Below are 20,646 nucleotides of genomic sequence, written 5' to 3'. Positions count from 1 at the left end.
AAGAAAGCATTCGGTCGAAGCGGGCACGCGCCTAAGCCCATAGTACTCTGAGTGGCCACTTGCCAAAAGCGATAAAGTGTTTCAGCCAGAGCCTGCCTCGATATCGTTCAACTTTTTCCCGGGCTCTGAGACCCTATGGAAGATGTAGGAAGTGTCACGTTATTGCACAGATCCTGAGTCTTCAATAAAAAGAGCCAAGATGAAACACTACTTCTCAGACAGGCCACTTCCTGCTTGAAATCTTCTCAGGTTTTGGCCTGCCATAGGAGTTATGTTATACTCACAGACACCATTCAAACAGTTTTAGAAACTTTAGGGTGTTTTCTATCCAAAGCCAATAATTATATGCATATTCTAGTTACTGGGCAGGAGTAATAACCAGATTAAATCGGGTACGTTTTTTATCCAGCCGTGTCAATACTGCCCCCTAGCCCTAACAGGTTAACATGTGTAAATATTTGTATGAACATAAGATTCAACAACTGAGACATAAACTGAACAAGTTCCACAGACATGTGACTAACAGAAATGGAATAATGTGTCCCTGAACAAAGGGGGGGGTCAAAATCAAAAGTAACAGTCAGTATCTGGTGTGGCCACCAGCTGCATTAAATACTGCAGTGCATCTCCTCCACATGGACTGCACCAGATTTGCCAGTTCTTGCTCTGAGATGTTATCCCACTCTTCCACCAAGGCACCTGCAAGTTCCCGGACATTTCTGGTGGGAATGGCCCTAGACCTCACCCTCCGATCCAACAGGTCCCAGACGTGCTCAATGGGATTGAGATCCGGGCTCTTCGCTGGCCATGGCAGAACACTCACATTCCTGTCTTGCAGGAAATCACACACAGAACGAGCAGTATGGCTGGTGGCATTGTCATCATGCTGGAGGGTCATGTCAGGATGAGCCTGCAGGAAGGGTACCACATGAGGGAGGAGGATGTCTTCCCTGTAACGCACAGCGTTGAGATTGCCTGCAATGACAACAAGCTCAGTCCGATGATGCTGTGACACACCACCCCAGACCATGATGGACCGTCCACCTCCAAATCGATCCAGCTACAGAGTACAGGCCTCGGTGTAACGCTCATTCCTTCGACGATAAACACGAATCCGACCATCACCCCTGGTGGGCCAAAACCGCGACTCGTCAGTGAAGAGCACTTTTTGCCAGTCCTGTCTGGTCCAGTGACGGTGGGGTTGTGCCCGTAGGCGACGTTGTTACCGGTGATGTCTGGTGAGGACCTGCCTTACAACAGGCCTACAAGCCCACAGTCCAGCCTCTCTCAGCCTATTGCGGACAGTCTGATCACTGATGGAGGGTTTGTGCGTTCCTGGTGGAACTCTGGCAGTTGTTGTTGCCATCCTGTATCTGTCCCGCAGGTGTGATGTTCGAATGTACCGATCCTGTGCAGGTGGTGTTACATGTGGTCTGCCACTGCGAGGATGATCAGCTGTTCGTCCTGTCTCCCTGTAGCGCTGTCTTAGGCGTCTTACAGTATGGACATTGCAATTTATTGCCCTGGCCACATCTGCAGTCATCATGTCTCCTTGCAGCATGCCTAAGGCACGTTCACGCAGATGAGCAGGGACCCTGGGCATCTTTCTTTTTGTGTTTTTCCAGAGTCAGTAGAAAGGCCTCTTTAGTGTCCTAAGTTTTCATAACTGTGACCTTAATTGCCTACTGTCTGTATGCTGTTAGTGTTTTAATGACTGTTCCACAGGTGCATGTTCATTAATTGTTTATGGTTCATTGAACAAGCATGGGAAACGGTGTTTAAACCCTTTACAATGAAGATCTGTGAAGTTATTTGTATTTTTACGAATTATCTTTTTACCTATTTGCTTATGGTTTTGCCTACACCTAGTGACCTGCTTTTTAAATTATATGAACAAAAAATATTCAATTTTATTTGGAATGGCAAGCCAGACCAAATTAAAAGAGCCTATTTATATAACGAATATGAATTCAGAGGGCAGAATTTATTAAATATTAAAGCATTAGACCTCTCACTAAAGGCATTAGTCATACAAAAGTTATACTTAAATCCAAACTGGTTCTCTAGTAAATTGGTAGGAATGTCTCATCCTATGTTCAAGAATGGCCTTTTCCCCTTTATTCAGATTACACCTGCTCACTTTCGGTTGTTTGAAAAGGAAATCATCTCCAAAATAATGTTATATTTTTAAACAAGCCTTAAAAAGTTGGTTGCAATTTGTTTAATCCACCTGAAAAGACAGAACAAATAATACAACAAATATTGTGGTTAAACACAACATTTCAAAGAAATGTTTTAAAAAATGAATGATATCATAAATAGGACTGGTGGAGTTATGTCACACATGCAGCTAACACAGACATATGGAAATGTCTGCTCTACCCAAAATTACAACCAACTAATTGCAGCATTACCACAAATGGAAGAGGCAAGTAGAAGGGGTAGAAAGTAAGGAACTTGTATGTCGGCCCTGCATTAAAGAATATAAATGGTTAAAGAAAAGTGTGATAAATATAAACATATACCAATTTAATTTAAGGACCAAAAAACTGTCAGCTGTGCCATATAAATGGCAAAATAGTTGGGAAGAGATTTTCAATGTACCCATTCCATGGCACATGGTTTATGAATTGATACGCAAAACAACGGCGGATTCAAAACTTTTTAAATTTCTATACAAAATTATTGCAACCAATATAATGTTACATATATGGGGGTACAATCTTCCCAGCTCCGCAGATTTTGCTGCGAGGAGGCAGAGTCATTAGATAATTTATTTTGGTATTGTCCATATGTAGCTCGTTTTTGGTCACAGGTATGTTTGAAGGATTGCAACATTTGCGTAGAACTAACGCTGCAGATAGCAATACTGGGTGATTTGAAAAGTCATAGTCAATCGATCAGTAATATAATAATTATTTTAGCAAAAATGTATATTTTTAATTTACAATCTGTAGGAGCTATGAGAATAGAAAGGTTCAGTACTTTTGTGAATCATCACAGCACAGTTGAAGAATATATGGCAAATAGAAATCCAAAATGGATGGTGTTAAGAGATGGATGGGAGTGGTTGAATGGAGCTGAAGGGTGGGACTAATAACAAGATAACCAATGTAAAACATACGGGGTCTGTAAAATGTATATAGGTTCAGAAATGTGAAATAGCACAGTTACAAATAGAAATCAAACTGGATGGACATCAGAAATGGAGGAAGGACTAAAAACAAACAAAATATAACTATTGTAAAATAGATTGTGTCTGTATAAGATGTATAAACTGAAGGTTGAAGCCTAAGTGTTATTGTTTATTAGTTTACTCCAATTGGGGGAAGGGTGGTTGGGTTTGCGGGGAATAATAAAGGTATATTCTAAAAAAAAGTCGTATGTATGTTTATTTATTTATTTACCAAAAAAAAGATATGGGAGATTGTTGCTTCCATCAATGTAATTGTCTTCATCATTTCCAATCTTTCCGTAATATTAAGCTGATCCACCCCTAAAAAAAACATATCCGGTAATGGTAATCTCCCCTTTCATATCTTCACACACCACACTTCACTATTTTCTCATTTATTTCATTCACACATCACACAGAACTTGCTTAGGTATTCACTCAGAATCCCTATATAACGTTATCAATCGAAGTCCACACAGAACTTCGGTCAGCTCACACACAACTTTCTTAGGTATTTACATCCATACCACCAGCAACGATCAGCACGGCAAAGTCAGCCTGCGCAGTACCAGTGATCATGTTCTTGAATCTCAGTGTCCGGGGGCATCAATGAGCCCTTGCCCATCTCAGCTGCTTCCTTATCAAACTTTTCAATGGTTCTCCTGTCAATGCCTCTGCACCTGTAGATCAGATGGCCGGTGGTGGTGGACAGAATCCATATATAGCGATATCAATCCAAGTCCACAAAGAACTTTGTGCAGTTTACACAGAACTTGCTTAGGCATCCACACAGAATCCCTATACAACGTTCAGTTCACAGAACTTACTTAGGTATTCATTCAGACACGCGCACACACACACTCGTGATGCTATTTCCTGCTTCTTGTTGTTTACATATTCAAACGAAGTTCACACAGAACATTCGTGCAGTTCACACAGAACTTCCTTATGTATTCATACAGAATGCCTATATAATGTTAGAAACGAGGTTCACCAAACCTTTGCCTAGTTCTCTCTTAGAACTTGGATCCCTTCTTAAACAAATGTATTACTTCATTTAAATGTACTTATTGAAATCAGTTGAGTTGTCCTAGGTTTCGTGGATGTTGTGTTTCCTCCCGGACGCGTCCCACAGTGGAGGTCTGGTCCGGGTGGGTCCTCATCCTCTTTTAGTGAGACAGGAATATCCCTTTACGCCGTTCAAAGGATGTGCCACCGGTGTTCCCTCGCAGACCCTCACTGATGGATCACATCGCGAAGATCAAACATCCTGTTTCGTGGCGTCAGAATTGTCGTGGAAATTCACCACTGAGGACTCAAAGTAAATGAATCGATCTTTATTATCACGGCTGGAGAGGTTCACAAATTCAATCCAAGCTTGATGAAAACTCTGAAGGGGAGATTCCCTTTCAGTCCTTTTTATACTGCTACACAAACAAGTCATAAGCATGGTTGGTTCCTGTATGTGACTGATGTATACAACACAAGGCTTTTGACCTTAACTGAGACATTGTATCACTTTAGGTTATTACAAAAGCAGCCTTGTGCTAAACATACGATCACATACACACAAGGAAATTTCCATCGCAGACCGATTCCACACTTCGGGGAGAAGGGGGTAGATTAGAATTGGACAGTACATTTCTACAGAGCTGAAGTAGAGACTTAGCTACTCAGAGATGAACTGATATGAGTTTGATGTCTCCTCTTTCCTTCTGCCAGGTCCATCAACAAACCCCTTTGCTGCTGCAGCGGTTGCCCCAGCGATAGCCACCACCAACCCCTTCCAGAGCAACGGGAGAGCAGCGGCTATGGCAGCAGCAGGTGGGGACACGCCATGGATGTTTTGCATACCCAATGTACTTGAAACTAAAGCCATAGGCTTTGTCAGAAATCATTCTTGCCTACTACTTACTAAAATTCTATACTATGTACTAACCGTACTACATACTGTTTAGAACATTCTGTTTAGTAAAAATGTATGCAGTAAGCAACAGATATCAGCATACTAGGCACACGCATACATAGAAGGCGTCATGTAATGCGCAATTGGGTTGTGCCCCGCCATTCGTACATCACGTCTGATCATCTGGTTATCAGCTGTTGTCAAATACACGTGGGAGTCTGAAAATACAATTATCTTCCTCAATAGCATGCAGTGAATTCATACTTGATGAAAAGCCAAAATGAGTATGACATCCTGGCATTTTAAGCTTTCTACGTTTTCGAAATATCACATACTCTAAAACGTTCTATTTCGCGCATACCCAATCAACATACTATTTAGAACACAAGTACGGGTATTCGGACACGGCCACTGAGTTAGAGGGTGCGCTTAACCCAAAACCTGTCATGGGCGCCTGCCCATTGCAAAGATAGTTGATGAGCTCTAAAGTACATCTCTATGACTAAAGCTGATCTAACTGTCGTGGTTAGTGGCCATTTTGAGGTAGTGCAGAAGAAAAACATGTTTCACAGATGGCAACTATATTCCAAAGTAATGCTAAAATATCACAAATTAACTGAGGCAGGTGATCATGTAAAATATTCTCTAAGTAGCAAAATTCAAAGAATAGCCTAGCAGTCAACCGAAATCTCACAAGTCCATATTCTTAGATTACTTTTTACGGAGGATGATTGACCACCTGAAACCCTGTAAGAGGACTCATGGTCACAGTGGTCATGGTCATCAGAGGGCATAATGAGGTTATGAACCAGATGCCTTCACTTCATCTAATTGTATTCATCTTAAAGTAAGTATTTTGCCTGGGGCTCGGCTGCTACAAGATGGCAGCATTATTCACTAACAATTGTCTGTAGCTAAATGAGGATACAGTCCAAGTAGTAACAGTTGGTGACTGAGTGTTTCTGTTATAAGCGTGAAGGTGTGTGCTTATGTATGTCTACGTGCAAATTATGATGGCTCTGTCTGATTGCTCTCGTGATGCTCGACAGGCCTGTTGGGGGCTCTGCATGGGCAGGGTTACCCTCCAGCCCACTTTGGTAGGTTCCCTCCTCCTCTTCCAGCTCACTCCTATTCTCCCTCCTTTCTGCCTCCGTGTCTTGGCTGTGGCAGTGCTTCCTTGAGCTCCCCTGAGCATCCTGTGACTGTCTCGCCGACTGCATGTGTTGTGTCCCCTGACCTCTGACCCCAGTCCTACTTCTACTGTATATGTGAGTGTGGGGGTCCTGATGCCTCAACTGCCCTCACCAATCCCCACCCCCCACCCTCACTAATGCTCCCAGACTGTAGTGATGTGACTTCGCCGATTACCCCTTCTTGCCCCCTGCCGGCCAAGAGAAATAGCCTAACTAACAGTCGTAGCTTTTCAGCCTATAGCTGTTGGCGGTGTGTATGTCCTCCAGCTGAGCTCTGAGGTTATAAACTGGTGTTGAAAGGACATCAAACTGCTAGATAACCATTTAAGAGTATCCTTGAACTGCACAACCATCTTGACTGTAAGCTTTTTATAGTTTTTCACCCTCCTGGATTCTGTACACTGCCTTTGCTAAGAGTGCTTATACCCTGAGTGCTGTAGTACTGTAACTGTGTGCTAGATGCTGTGTACTTTAATGCTGGTTATGTTACGGATAGAGCTAGTCTCTGAGACTCGTTCTAGTCACAAAGTAGTTTTTCTGCTGTTGCTGTGTTTGTTTCTCTGTGTTTAATTGTACACTGCTCAGTAAAGGTGTTTTTCATTCAGGTTGTGTGCAAATGTTAACCTGGCGTCAGGTGTGATTATAGCTAGACTGGGTGGGTGGGTGCTTCACATGCTTTGTGGTCTGCGTTAGCACTTAGCAGTAATTGTGTAGCGTGAGCTCTGTGTAACTGATGTGATATTTTGTAGATTGTGAGTGTCCTCTCCTCTTCCGCCTATCTTGCAGCCACGTTTGGCACAGGGTCCATGAGCATGCCAGCCGGATTCCGGAACGCTGCTACCTACAACCTCCCCACCAGCTTCAGTGGGACCTTCCAACAGCCCTTCCCAGGCCAGGGCCCCTTCCCTCAGCCTCCGGCCTATCCCCAGCAACCCAACGGTGCGTGGGTGTATGTGTGCTTTGCATGAATTTGTGTAGTGTACCCCTTTTCATTTTAAACCTTGAGTATTTACCTCTTTCTCTGGTCCACCAGGGGGAGGGTTTTCAGCCTATGGACAGGCCAAGGCTGTGGTGACCCCCTTTGGGCAGGCGATGGCTGCACCCGGGGCCTCTAGTAACCCATTCTTGGTGAGTGGGACCATTGGTTGATAACCAACTGTCCACAGTCTCCATTTGATAAAACTTGTGTTAGTTTCACTAGTGGTGATTTAATGGCTCCCTTTCTCCCTCTCTCTGTCTTTGTTGTCCTTCCAGGCGGGCGCCCCTTCAGGACACTACCCCTCAGGAAGCTCTTCAACGAATCCTTTCTTATAGCGCTGCTCCACCTGAACTCCACCACTAAGGTGTTGTCAACTGGCGTGCTCCGTTCTCACCTCTTGCACTGTTTTGTTGAACAAGACGCTTTAAAAAGAAAAACACAATGTTTCTAAAACTGGTATTTTGTATTAAGTGACGTAACTGACACCGTCCATGGCAACAAAAAACAAAACAAGGTAAAGGTGTGTAGAGGGAAGGGGTGGTGGTGTTAGGGGCGGCAGGAAGCCTAGCTGTTAAGAGCGTTGGGTCAGTAACTGAAAGGTCGCTGGTTCGAATCTCTGAATTGACTAGGTTAAAAACATGTCTGTGCCCTTGAGCAAGGCACTTAACCCTAATAGCTCCTCCTGTAAGTTGCTCTGGATAAGAGGGTCTGCTAAATGACTCAAATGTAAATGTTTTAAAGGGGCGGAGTTTCCTCTCATCCTCCATCTAACCTGTGATCTGGCCCGGCCTCAGCTGAGCCAAATGTATATTCAAACTGGCTGATACTAAGTTATTGCAAAATATTCCCATTCATTACACTGCAATTCTGTAAATATTTTTTTCTTAGCAGAAATTAGCTCTGTGCATATCAGTATTTGTACCTTTAACACGTGTTTAAGGCAGAACTGTTACTTGGAAAATCTTAGAGGACTACTGTGAGTTACTGTATTTGTAAAGAAGAACCAAAAGCGGTTTGTACAGCGTGGTATCGGTAGAACTATTTTTACAGAGAATAAGAGGAGAACATGCGTTTCATAATTTGTTACAGAAGAGGGGGAGGAGTGTCTCTCCTCTTCTGTGATTGGCCTCGAGGGCAGAGACTCCACCTGGAAGGGGATGGGCTCTCACCTGTCCTGCTGTCCACCACAATATAGACTGAAGACCACTGATGTTGGATGTTAAAGACATTTAAGTTAATGTGTATATATATTAAAATGAATTTTAACTAAAAAGAATGACCAAACCATGTCTTTGTATTGCTGCACTGTACATCTCCATTTTCATATATTGAAATATTTTTGATATACTGTGTATAAAAAGATTTCTATCACAATGAAGATGTTGCGGTCTGAATACTGTGGAGCTGTTACTCTTGCTCAGGAGTATAGACTGTGTAAAGAATATCAAACAAACAGACCTGAATGTCATCAGTGGCTTTAATTCAGTATGGCACAATGTACCAAAAAATGGTGCAACCGAAAACAAAAATGTGCTTTCTTTTTGGACACATTCAGGTAGAAACTCCCCCGTTTCAAAATGTTTTCTCCCATTCCGTGCCTACCGAACATGGCTCAGTGGTCAGTTTCTTCAGCTCAGAGTCTTTGTTCAGGGCCAGTGTCACTGTCTTTCAGACTTGGAGGCTCCTCTGCAGTGGTGAAGTCTCTGTGGCTTTGCCACCCTGTCATAATCATGTACACACCCCTCAAAGAAAATGACAGCGATGGCTGAGAAGTAGCTTCCATAAATGGTGAACTGCAAGAAAGAGTGGAAAAGCGTTAAGCTTATTCCTTGCTCTTCAGTCATAGGGCTAGCAAGCAGGTCTTATTATTGTCCTGTGTCACTTGAACTGTTAACTCACCTGTGGGATGATGCCCAAGCCGAGCCTCCTGCCATCCACCACAACGGCTGTGATGATAGTCTGAAGGATAAAAGCCCCAAAGTTGTTTGCTCCCTTGATCAGTGCATATCTCTCCATGGAGATCTCCGTAGCAATTTCGAACCTGGAAGGAATGGGGGCACATGTTTTTCCCTCTACCAAATATTAAAGGGTAATTTTGTAACATTTCAGATCTAAAAAGGGGTCCACGTCCCAGGCCATTTAGTTTTTTTTTTGATCCAGCTATATCCCACAATCTAAAATTAATTGAATAAATAGATCAACACCATGGGGCCGATTCAGACCCAAGTTATACGCACGCAAATTGAACTTAATTCCATTTTTATCCCCTTTTCTCTCTACTCCACATGTTTCAGCCAGCTATCAGGGTTCAGGGTGGTGATCACAGAAATGTAGGTTTGGTAGAGGGGTGTCTACAGATATGCTGTATTCTGACCTTGGTTTAATTCCCTCATAATTTCACCACCTTTATGCGTGATGAAACAATGAATAATGTCGAGCAACCTGTCTGTTCTAAGTGGAGCAACATCTAGGCCTACTTTATTTTTTCCAATAGAAATAGCACCATTCTCCGTGCACTGTGGTCTGCGTTAGCACTTAGCAGTAATTGTGTAGCGTGAGCTCTGTGTAACTGATGTGATACTTACAAATAGATAAGCGCTAGGTAAATGATTAAGTTGTCTGGATAAGGGGATTGTAAATATATTTTACCCTATGATTGCTGGAGACAAAATTAATGTAAAACCAGTCATATGGCAGAAAACTGAAGCATATCAATTTTCCCTCAGTGAGGTTTATGAAATGCTGGCTTTATAACCTTCAGGGATGAATTTTGGAGACACAAACTATAGGCGTCTGTAGCCATGCACAAATGACAGCATAGTGCCAAACCTATCAAACATTTCTACAATGTTTTAATTATATGCCTGGACTTTTCACTTTTTTTTTTTTTTCAATTTGTATGGTGTTAAATATTAGCCACTATCAGTAGCCATCGTCAGTTATACCAATACATTTTGAACTCACTTTAATGTTAGTTTCTTTACATTTTGCATCATTCCATCACATCATTAGTTTACCTTTCATCTGTCACATTTGTGTGACTGTTCCTGAGGATCGCTAGCAATAGTGGATCATATTAGACTAACGTATTACCAGCAATAAGTTGGGACTATAGCCTATTTGAATCATGGAACACAGACCATCCTTAACAGTTTAAACCTGGAGCCTGGCGCATGGTTCACGACGACTGGACCGTTGTCATCACAGTTCCATGATTAGTGAGAATTATTAAGGTGGATTTATAGGAACACGGTTCTACTTCTATTGTACCCTTTTCTCACCTTCCAGCACTTCCTAAGTTTGAATCGGACCCCATGTCATTTCCAGATTTGCAGTGCTTATTTTTTCCATTAATTTGGGCATGAGGCGTGTAGCTACAGTGCATTCGGAAAGTATTCAGACCCCTTGACTTTTTCCAAATGTTATGTTACAGCTGTTATTCTAAAATATATATTTTTTTATTCCTCATCAATCTACACACAATACCCCATAATAACGAAGCAAAAACAGGTTTTTAGTTTTTATACATTTGCAAAAAATTCTATCAGATTTACATAAGTATTCAGACCCTTTACTCAGTACTTTGTTGAAGCACCTTTGGCAGCGATTACAGCCTCTAGTCTTCTTGGGTACAACGCTACAAGCTTGGCACACCTGTATGTATTTGGGGAGTTTCTCCCATTCTTGGACCACTGAAGGACATTCAGAGACTTGTCCCGAGGCCACTCCTGCGTTTTCTTGGCTGTGTGCTTAGGATCATTGTCCTGTTGGAAAGTGAACCTTCGCCTCAGTCTGAGGTCCTGAGCGCTCTGGTGCAGGTTTTCATCAAGGATCTCTCTGTACTTTGCGCCGTTCATCTTTCCCTCGATCCTGACTAGTCTTCCAGTCCCTGCTGCTGAAAAACAACCCAACAGCATGATGCTGCCACCCCCATGCTTCACCGTAGGGATGGTGCCAGGTTTCCTCCAGACGTGACGCTTGGCATTCAGGCCAAAGAGTACCGTCTTGGTTTCATCGGACCAGAGAATCTTGTTTCTTATAGTTAGAGTCCTTTAGGTGCCTTTTGGAAAACTTCAAGCGGGCTGTCATGTGCGTTTTACTGAAGAGTGCCTTCCGTCTTGCCACTACCATAAAGGCCTGATTGGTGGAGTGCTAAAGAGATTGTTGTCCTTCTGGAAGGTTCTCCCATCTCAACAGAGGACCTCTGGAGCTCTGTCAGAGTGACCATCGGGTTCTTGGCCACCTCCCTGACCAAGGCCCGAGTGTTTGGCCGAGTGGCCAGCTCTAGGAAGAGTCTTGGTGGTTCCAAACTTCTTCCATTTAAGAATGATGGAGGCCACTGTGTTCTTGGGGACCTTCATTGCTGCAGAAAGGTTTTGGTACCCTTCCCCAGATCTGTGCCTCGACACAATGCTGTCTCGGTGTACTACAGACAATTCCTTTGATCTCATGGCTTGGTTTTTGCTCTGACATGCACTGTCAACTATAGAAAGGTGTGTGCCTTTCCAAATCATGTCCAATCAATTGAATTTACCAAAGGGATGATCAATGGAAACAGGATGCACCTGTGCTCAATTTCGAGTCTCAAGGCAAGGGTCTGAATACTCTGTTTTTAATTTGTAAAAAATTTGCCCAAAAAAATACCTATTTTTGTTATCATTATGGGGTATTGTGTGTAGTTTGATGAGGAAAAACAGTTTAATCCATTTTAAAATAAGGCTGTAACGTAACAAATTGTGGAAAAAGTCAAGGGATCTGAGTACTTTCCGAATGCACTGTGGATCTGTCTACACAACCAATGGTGTGGGATGTGGACTAATTTGGATGAAAACATCTGAAACTTTGATTTAGGAGTGTAATGTCCCTATAATGTGTCCCTTTAATATATTACCGTCAAAATGGATTTTTGAAATGTGACATAAGGCATATTGTTCTTCAGACGGCAGTACTCACATGGCTATGGTAATAAGCAGCATTGTAGAGGCACTTGAAGACAATGTAGCCAGCATAGCAGGCCCAGATGTTGGCTGTGAATGTCATGGTGAAAAGGGCTGCAGCTCCCTGGGCAGAGAATGAACCCAGAGCCAACTCTCCCCACTGGGCCCAATCCACCTGGGTGAAACCAATATCATAGACTGTCGCTGCCCCTGCAAGGAACACACAGTGGTCTGAGCAGTAACATTTTACTTAACTTTGCTATCTACCTTTGTAAGGTGTTAGACTGTTGATGATGATTGATTATTAATGCCTGACAAGCATCTACAAAAAAACAGACTCATGTGTCTCAGTGCTAGAGGTGTCACTACAGTCCCTGGTTCAAATCCATGCTGCATCACATCCGGCCATGATTGGGAGTCCCATAGGGCGGCGCACAATTGGCCCAGCGTCGTCTGAGTTTGGCCGATGTAGGCGTCATTGTAATATAAGAATTTGTTCTTAACTGACTTGCCTAGTTAAATAAAGGTTAAATAAAAAAATGACACCTAGAGAAAAAACCCCGGTCCCTCAGCCTATGCCTTCAGCAGCTACGTGGAGTACAGACTGTGTAAGATAGAGCCCGAGGACATATCTAAGAGATATAAATGGGGCTGGCGTCGACCGCAACGCTGCTGCACAAATAACATCAACCTCCACACCCCTTAAACGGCAAGCGGAGGCTGCATCTCCACGTGAGGAGTGGCCCGTGATGCCCAAAGGCAAGGAACGCCCTTCAGTTGGATAAGCTCTCTCAATGCAAAGCCAGTGGGACAAACGCTGCTTAGAAAGTGGCCTGCCAAGCGCAGCCGCGCCATAGCACACATACAGCTGAAGCGATGACCGAATTCCACATAACGTGTGAACTCAACACAGATGATGTACCTCTCTCGCCCCTTCATGTGGAGGAAGGGAAAAAGCCCATAGCTCCAGGATCCGCGATCTGCCTTTAATAGTGAGACAGTCAGGTCATGTCGACAGAGCGCACAGATCACTGACACATTTGTAAGAGTTCGAAGCCAGTAGCAATGCTGTCTTCATTGACGTCAATGGAATCTGGGCCAATGGCTCGAATGGCGGCTTACAATAGAGCTCTGCTACCCAACCCCAGCCCAACGGCCCCGACATCATACATTGAGTTAGTGCTGTGTAGGGCCTGATTTTTCATCAATAAGAAGGGTGTGGGCAGGGCTCGGGTATCACTAAATTGATCACTAATGTTTTGAAGCTGAGCCATTTACGCATTCTCTGCTGCGCAGAACAGTAATATCTGACTAAGATCATAACATGGTGTCAGATGTGCTTCAACCTCATCAAATATAAGACAGGAGAGATTATTTCACAGAAAAAATGTTCCTTGAGTTTTGTCGGAATTTAGTGACAAAGTAACTAACCGCTAACTGCTTTCTCATGTCTCTTCGTTGAGCTGCCCAAGCAGAGCCGTTGCTATGGATACTCAGACTCAGAGCCACCATGAGTAGAGCGCATGCAGAGCGAGCTGCGTGCAGGGAGCGAGTGACTGGGAGAAAGAAGCAGCTAATGGATTTACTAACTGTTATTACTAATGGTTATTTCAGATTTCAGGCAGGACCGGGACTTAAATTTGGCAGAAGCTATCGGGGCCAGTATAGGGTAGTGCCTGAACATTGCGAGCATGTGTAGAGCTTACAAAGCTTTTCAAGCACGAAGGCCAAATCCCACTGTGGAGCCAGGGCTAGGGCCACAGACATGAGCCGCCATGTCCCTAACAGAAAATATTTTACGAGGGGTTGGCTAAAAACAGACACCCCGCCAAATCCCTTATAACAGGCAAAAAGACTTTACGGTGGACAGCGAACGTTGTCTGTCAAAGAGAAATTGCAGAAAAAAAAGAGAACTCTCTCCATCCGGCAACACATAGGGTTGATGGTTTTACTGTCGCACCAGCATGTGAATAATTTTGGGGTGCAGACGCCACTCGTCGTCCCGATGACCCTCTCGGGACTGAGGTCTGCTCCTTCGTTGAGGTGGCCTGGAATGTGTAGTGATGTCAACAGGCGCAGGTGCTCGTGAGCCCACAACCACAGCGCCTCTGCCAAGAGGTGAAGCGCATTAGACCAAACTTCTCCCTGGTGGTTGATGTAGGCCACCGCAGTTCGATTGTCTGGCCAGACCAACACGTTGCAGTACCAGCTCCAGGAGGTTGATGTGACACTCCAATGGAGGCCACACATCTCCCACCGCCTGAGTCTGAGATGTCCTGCTCCATCCAGCCAGAGACGCGTCTGTATAGACTGGGATGTGCGAGGACACTCTGCCCATCGGGACGCCAATAGTTCAGAAGGTCTAAGAGAGTGGAGAACTACTAACAGATGACAACGATGACGCACAGGTCCTAGTTGTAGCTTGGTGAACCACTCCTGTAGCCTGCGCATGTGCCGGACCCCAGTGGGACCACAGTGTGGGCAGACTGCCTGAGCCCTAGAAGGGACAGTACTGAGTGCGCTGTCACCATGTGTCGGATGATACCGACTGAGGGCCAACAGAATCACAGATGTTCGAGGATCCGAATTTCGTGCCGTCATGTTCGCAGTGTAAAACTGGAGACCCAAATAAACAATCCGCTGTTCACAGTGAAACCCAGGTGTGTGAAATGCGTCACAAGCCAGGCCGTGTGTGCTATCGCCAGCTCTACTGACGGGGCGAGAACGAACAGGTCGTCCAAGTAGGTCAGAATCCTGAGTCCTTGGTGACGTAGAGGCTCTATAGCCACCTCCATTTTGATTTGAAATGGTACGAGGTGCTAGGTCATACCTAAAGGCACCCTTGTGTACTCATACGCTACTTCCCTGGAAGGCAAAGAGTAGAAACCTCCTGTGACACGGAAGCACCGGCACATAGAAGTGTGCTTCCTTCAGGTCGATGCTCATGCTGAAGTTTTTTGTGTCCATGCGTGAAAAGTCTGTTTGGCTACGCTCTTGTTCAGGACACGTAAATCCAAAATCAAATTCATGAGAAAGTTGGGCGATTAAAGCCCTTTTTTCCTCTGCTCTGGAGGAACTACTGTAATCGCCTCCTTTGCCAGGAGTTCTGCAATCTCTTTGTTCAGAGCTGCACCTTCTCTGGAGATGCCTTCACCGTTTCCACGATCACTGCAAAGGGTGGAGGGGTACGCCTCAACTTCCAACTAGCCAGGTGGGCAGAGTACTCAAAATAATGCTGTGAAAGCAGGACAGAGCGAAGCTGAGGAGACTGATAAAGTTGTAATGGCACGAATACACAATGAAGGAAATCGTTACACCCCTCTAAAGATAGTATAAGAGCATGAATACAATGCATTGAAATGTTTGTCCTGTAGCCTACTGTACCTGTTCCACCATCAGGTTTTTGTTTGGACCAGTCAGGTAAGGGTAGATGAAGGGTACAAGAGGTTTCACTGTACCGAAGAACCCATAAATGCACAGCAGAGTTGTGGGATAGCCCCATCCTGCCCTCCACCGCTTCACAGCCTCCATCCTCACAGATCCACAAACAGCGATAGCCACTATTATCAAACACACATGTTTTTATACTTTATACAAAAAGCAGGTTTATCGCTTTACCTGCTCAGGTTAGTCTGCTCTCACACACTTCCCTTAATCCAGCCTGAATCTAGTCCCCATATGGAAGTCACCTTGGTGTGTTTGTGTAATCACTGAGCTCAGTCTGTCAATCAACAACCTGCTCAATACATGTATGCAATCACAATAATTTAACATGGCCATGCCTATCAGTTGAAAACCCCTTATCTTTTGGATGACTTAAAGAGAAGTTGGACAAAACAATGCTTAGGCAACATTTTGTTTTATTTTTATTATAAATACAAGTATGTAACACCATGCCATTACATTTTAGGGTGAACCCCTGAAGACGCCTTGCCCCCCTCAGTCTCTGATAGACTACTGTCTGTGGTCAGAACAGAACCGGTCTGAGGAGGGCACCTCCACTTTGGGTTCTTCTTTCTGCTCCTGGTCCATTGCCTGTTTAGGTTGGCAGTGGTGTGCACAGGCTGTGTACATCCCTCGGACCAGGAAAAGCACAGATATTGCGGCATAGTAGCTGCCATAGATGATGAACTGGAGAAAGGGAAATTAAACTTTGGTTTTATTAGAGGGGTCAAGAACAGTAACAATGCAGTAATAATTTGCCACCAGGTGTCAATGTCTCTTCACTTTTGATAACTTGTGCAGTGATCAGTTAAAGGAATGGACAATGCCCTGTATAGCTCTGGATTGTGCAACCATACCTGTGTGATAATGTCTAACCCCAGTGCAGTTTCATCAACAACGATGGCTGTGAGAATGGTCTGCAGCAAGAGGGCGACAAAAGTGTTGACTCCGAACGTTAGAGCATAGCATGCCATGGAAAGGTTGGATGCAATCTGGAATCTGGAATGACAAAACAGATAACACTATGTACTGAATATTTTCATTGTGCATTTCTGATGAATGTCTATAGGATGCATGGAAGGTATATGAAATAAATATAGCAGAGCACAATGAAGTATGGCCTACAGAGTATTCACTTACGTAGTGATGGTGATCAGCAGCATGTAGGACGCCTTGAAGATGACATAGCCAGCATAGCTTGCCCAAATGTTGCTGGTGAGCCCAATCAGAAACACGGCCCCTGCCCCCACCGCAGAGAACACCCCCAGTGACAACTCCCCCCAGACATCCCAGGTCACCTTTACATGACCCACACAGAAGGCTGAGGCTGCACCTATAGAACAGGGATGGGACAACAGTGGATGATTTCCTTTTCGATCCTGAGTAAATACTTTTAAACTATTTAAATACTTGTAAACTGCATCCTTCCTCCCTTCTTTGAAGCAATCACTGATCCAACGCTGTTGGCTGGATTAAAACATAGGATTCAATACATGGCTTTCATCAATCAATCAATCAATCAATCAATCAATCAAATGCATTTACAAAGCCCTTTTTACATCATCAATTGTCACGAAGTGCTTATACAGAAACCCAGCCTAAAACCCCCAAAGACCAAGCAATGCAGATGTAGAAGCATGGTGGCTGGGAAAAACTCCCAAGAAAGGCCGGAACCTAGGAAAAAACCTACAGAGGAACCAGGCTCTAGGGGTGGCCACTCACTCGTCTTCTGGCTGTGCCGGGTGGAGATTATAAGAGAACGATCCAGTCATATCAGATCAGTCATTACCCCAAGCAAGGATGGATGCTTTCAAATTGGAACAGGACCCTCATCGTATTCCTAAGGGGGAAGTGTTCCTACCATAATTTATCAGGACAGTATAACATCTCTATCCCTGAACACATAGGATAGAGGACAGGGCTTTGATTTAATTAAAGTGATACTTCAGGATATTGGCAGTGAGGCCCTTGATCTACTGCCAGAGTCCGATTGACTTGTTCCGATAAGTCACTATCTCTCAAACCCGAGCTATCAGCAATAATCAGAGAAATCGTTACCCAAGTTATCACCTTAATTGAAGCAATTACTCTTCTCTGCGTGCAGAGCCCAACTTGGACCAAAGCGAAGATGACCATGGAACTACTTTGCCTTAAGCCCATCGAAACAAATTACCCATTTAATCATGGACCACATATGAATCATATTGTGAGACCAACATTCAGCTGCGTTCTGGAATTTTATTAGTATATTTTTATTTAGTAATAAAATAAATATTAGCATTGCAACATTTTATCTGAATATAAAATTCACCAACCGGTAAACCCCAAAGCACAGCTACTCCACTGAACGCACACGCACACATGCACACACACACACAGTTCTGAGATTGTCTTACCTACTACTGCGCAGATGGCCTCGACCCCTCCATTGTAGACAGAGGAGGTGCTGGATGGCTCTATGTGGTCCCACATCAGCTGGATGTAGTTGAACACCTGGCCGTAGCCGGCCATGGCTAGAGCCCACCACAGAGACCAGTAGACCAGCTTCCTAGAGGAGTAGGACTCTCTGAAGCTGCTCAAGAGCAGCCTGCCAGCATAGACCACATGATGCAGGCTGCACCAGCCAGTACTATCCCCGGCACCCTGGGTCCTACCCGACCCAGCACCATCCTCCACCTCTGCATCCTGGGCCTCCTCCACTGCACTCACTTCCTCCTCCACCTGGTCCTTGGCGCTCAGGCCCAGGGCAGCCTTCTCCCCCCTGAAGAACATCCCCTGCTGGGGCATGGGTAGCCAGATGGAGATGAGGAACGCAATGCTGAGAATCCCCAGGGAGATAGCATTGAGGTAGAAGTAGTCCAGCCCTGCCAGGGAGACCAGCATCTGGCCTATGGTGGCCCCTAGGGTGGAGCCTGTCAGCATGGCACTGCGGAGGTAGCCGGTGGCCCGCTGGTACCTCTCCGGAGGGATCACGCTGTAGATGTAGGAGAAATAGGCCACCTCCGTGGAGGTCACTACGGCATAGTTGAACTGCAGGAAGGTCATGGCGGTCAGGCCGGGGGCGAAGCAGAGCAGGACATAGTTGGTGACCAGGAAGAGGCCCTGGACCATGATCACCGGCTTGTACCTCAGGAAGTCTGTCAGCAGGAAGACTGGGAAGAGGACGGCCAGGTAGGAGTACGTCCAGATGGGGAACAGGTAGTTGGTCACCTGAGGAGGCACAGGGATAGGAGGGATTCATTTATTACTAGATCTATTCAATATGCACAGGGATACTGAATAGTCCTACCTGTCGTCTATATGAAGCAAAAAAACAACATAGCCCACTGTATACAGTAACCTGACGATACACTGTATATACAAAAGTATGTGGACACCCACATGTGGACACCCAAATTAGTGGATTTGGCTATTTCAGCCACATCCATTGCTGATAGGTGTATAACATCGAACACACAGTCATGCAATCTCCATGGACAAACATTGGCAGTAGAATGGCCTTACTGAAGTGCTCAGTGACTTTCAACGTGGCACTATCATTGGATGTCACCTTTCCAACAAGTCAGCTCGTCAAATTTCTGCCCTGCTAGAGCTGCCCCGGTCACCTGTAAGTGCTGTTATTGTGAAATGTCTCGGAGCAGCAGCGGCTCAGCCGCGAGGTGGTAGGCCACACAAGCACACAGAATGGGACCGCCGGGTGCTGAAGCGTGTAGAGCGTAAAAATCGTCTGTCCTCGGTTGCAACACTTACTACTGAGTTCCGAACTGCCTCTAGAAGCAACGTCAGCACAATAACTGTTAGTCGGGAGCTTCATGAAATGGGTTTCCATGGCAGAGCAGCCGCACACAAGCCTAAGATCACCGTGCGCAATGCTAAGCATCGGCTGAAGCAGTGGAAACGCGTTCTCTGGAGTGATGAATCACACTTCACCATCTGGCAGTCCGACGGACACATTTAGGTTTGGAGGTTACCAGGAAAATGCTACCTGCCTGAATGCATAGTGCCAACTGTAAAGTTTGGTAGAGGAAGAATAATGGTCTGGGGCTGTTTTTCATGGTTTGGGCTAGGCCCCTTAGTTCCAGCGAAGGGAAATCTTAACTCTACAGCATACAATGACATTCTAGATGATTCTGTGCTTCCAACTTTGTGGCAACAGTTTGATAGAAGGCCCTTTCCTGTTTCAGCTTGGCAATACCACCGTGCACAAAGCAAGGTCCATAAAGAAATGGTTTGTCGAGATCGGTGTGACATGGTTTGTCGAGATCGGTGACCTCAACCCCATCAAACACCTTTGGGATGAATTGGAATCCCGATTGTGAGCCAGGCCTAATTGCCCAACATCAGTGCCCAACCTCACTAATGCTCTTGTGGCTGAATGGAAGCAAGTCCCTGCAGCAATGTTCCAACATCTAGAGGAATGCCTTCCCAGAAGAGTGGAGGCTGTTATAGCAGCAAAGGGGGGACCAACTCCATATTAATACCCATGATTTTGGAATGAGATGTTCGACGAGTAGGTGTCCACATACTTTTGGTAATGTAGTGTATTTCATTCTATCGTTATAGTGTGCATCATTTACTTTCTTATCACAAACTTGTTAACAAATCCATTCAAAACTGTTCATGTGTAGCATACAGCTCTCTGCTGCTGGTTACTTTACCACTTCCTCTGAGATGTTCTTGTATGGTCCAATAAGGTAGGGTGTTAGGAAGGGCTCAGCTGGTCTGCAGTTGGCAAAGAACCCATAGAGCGACAAAACGGCTGTGGGAAACACCCAGTCAGTGGACTTCAGCTTGGCCCAGGAACCCATCCTGGTAGGCTACCCCTTATGTCCCCCTCACACGCACTACTTCTGGGTCTGAGTCCTGTGTACCACTGAGATCTGTTGGCAGTAGGCAGCAGTAGGTCACTTGGCCAAGTCCTTGTCGGGGAAATGTATGAATTTACTCTGTCTATGAACTACATGTGCATAACTGAGAAGGCAAGTTTATATGAGGGAGACTTTGAGCTATTG

At 44.9% G+C, this 20,646-nt stretch overlaps 2 protein-coding genes and 1 long non-coding RNA gene across 8 annotated transcripts in view; 1 reads left to right on the top strand and 2 right to left on the bottom strand.

Annotated features, from left to right (window-relative positions):
- The window catches only part of LOC106580911 (arf-GAP domain and FG repeat-containing protein 1), a 72,941-nt gene extending 64,310 nt beyond the window's left edge, over positions 1-8,631 (top strand). For all 6 annotated transcript variants that reach the window (XM_082966558.1, XM_014162450.3, XM_082966559.1 and 3 more), the window contains 4 exons: positions 4,898-4,999; positions 7,061-7,213; positions 7,308-7,402; positions 7,529-8,631. In XM_082966558.1, coding sequence (XP_082822684.1) covers positions 4,898-4,999; positions 7,061-7,213; positions 7,308-7,402; positions 7,529-7,588 — 410 coding nt within the window. In that variant the 3' untranslated portion in view covers positions 7,589-8,631. The remainder of the gene's footprint in view (positions 1-4,897; positions 5,000-7,060; positions 7,214-7,307; positions 7,403-7,528) is intronic.
- A 103-nt stretch (positions 8,632-8,734) lies between these two features.
- LOC106580914 (uncharacterized) lies at positions 8,735-13,231 on the bottom strand. The gene is made up of 3 exons (XR_014381891.1): positions 12,207-13,231; positions 9,153-9,294; positions 8,735-9,046 (listed from the first exon to the last, which is right to left on the bottom strand). It is a non-coding gene; the product is annotated as an uncharacterized LOC106580914 (long non-coding RNA).
- A 2,802-nt stretch (positions 13,232-16,033) lies between these two features.
- LOC106580908 (thiamine transporter 2) lies at positions 16,034-20,608 on the bottom strand. Its single transcript, XM_014162447.3, has 5 exons — positions 20,293-20,608; positions 18,031-18,844; positions 16,775-16,967; positions 16,492-16,633; positions 16,034-16,321 (listed from the first exon to the last, which is right to left on the bottom strand). The coding sequence occupies exons 1-5, from the start codon at positions 20,440-20,442 to the stop codon at positions 16,145-16,147; spliced, it is 1,476 nt and encodes a 491-aa protein (XP_014017922.2). The 5' UTR covers positions 20,443-20,608; the 3' UTR covers positions 16,034-16,144.
- Between the last annotated feature and the right edge of the window lie 38 nt (positions 20,609-20,646).

Source organism: Salmo salar, chromosome 20 (assembly GCF_965601325.2).
Source record: "Salmo salar chromosome 20, fSalSal1, whole genome shotgun sequence".
Taxonomy (NCBI): domain Eukaryota; kingdom Metazoa; phylum Chordata; class Actinopteri; order Salmoniformes; family Salmonidae; genus Salmo; species Salmo salar.
This window is presented reverse-complemented; position numbering and strand designations above follow the sequence as displayed.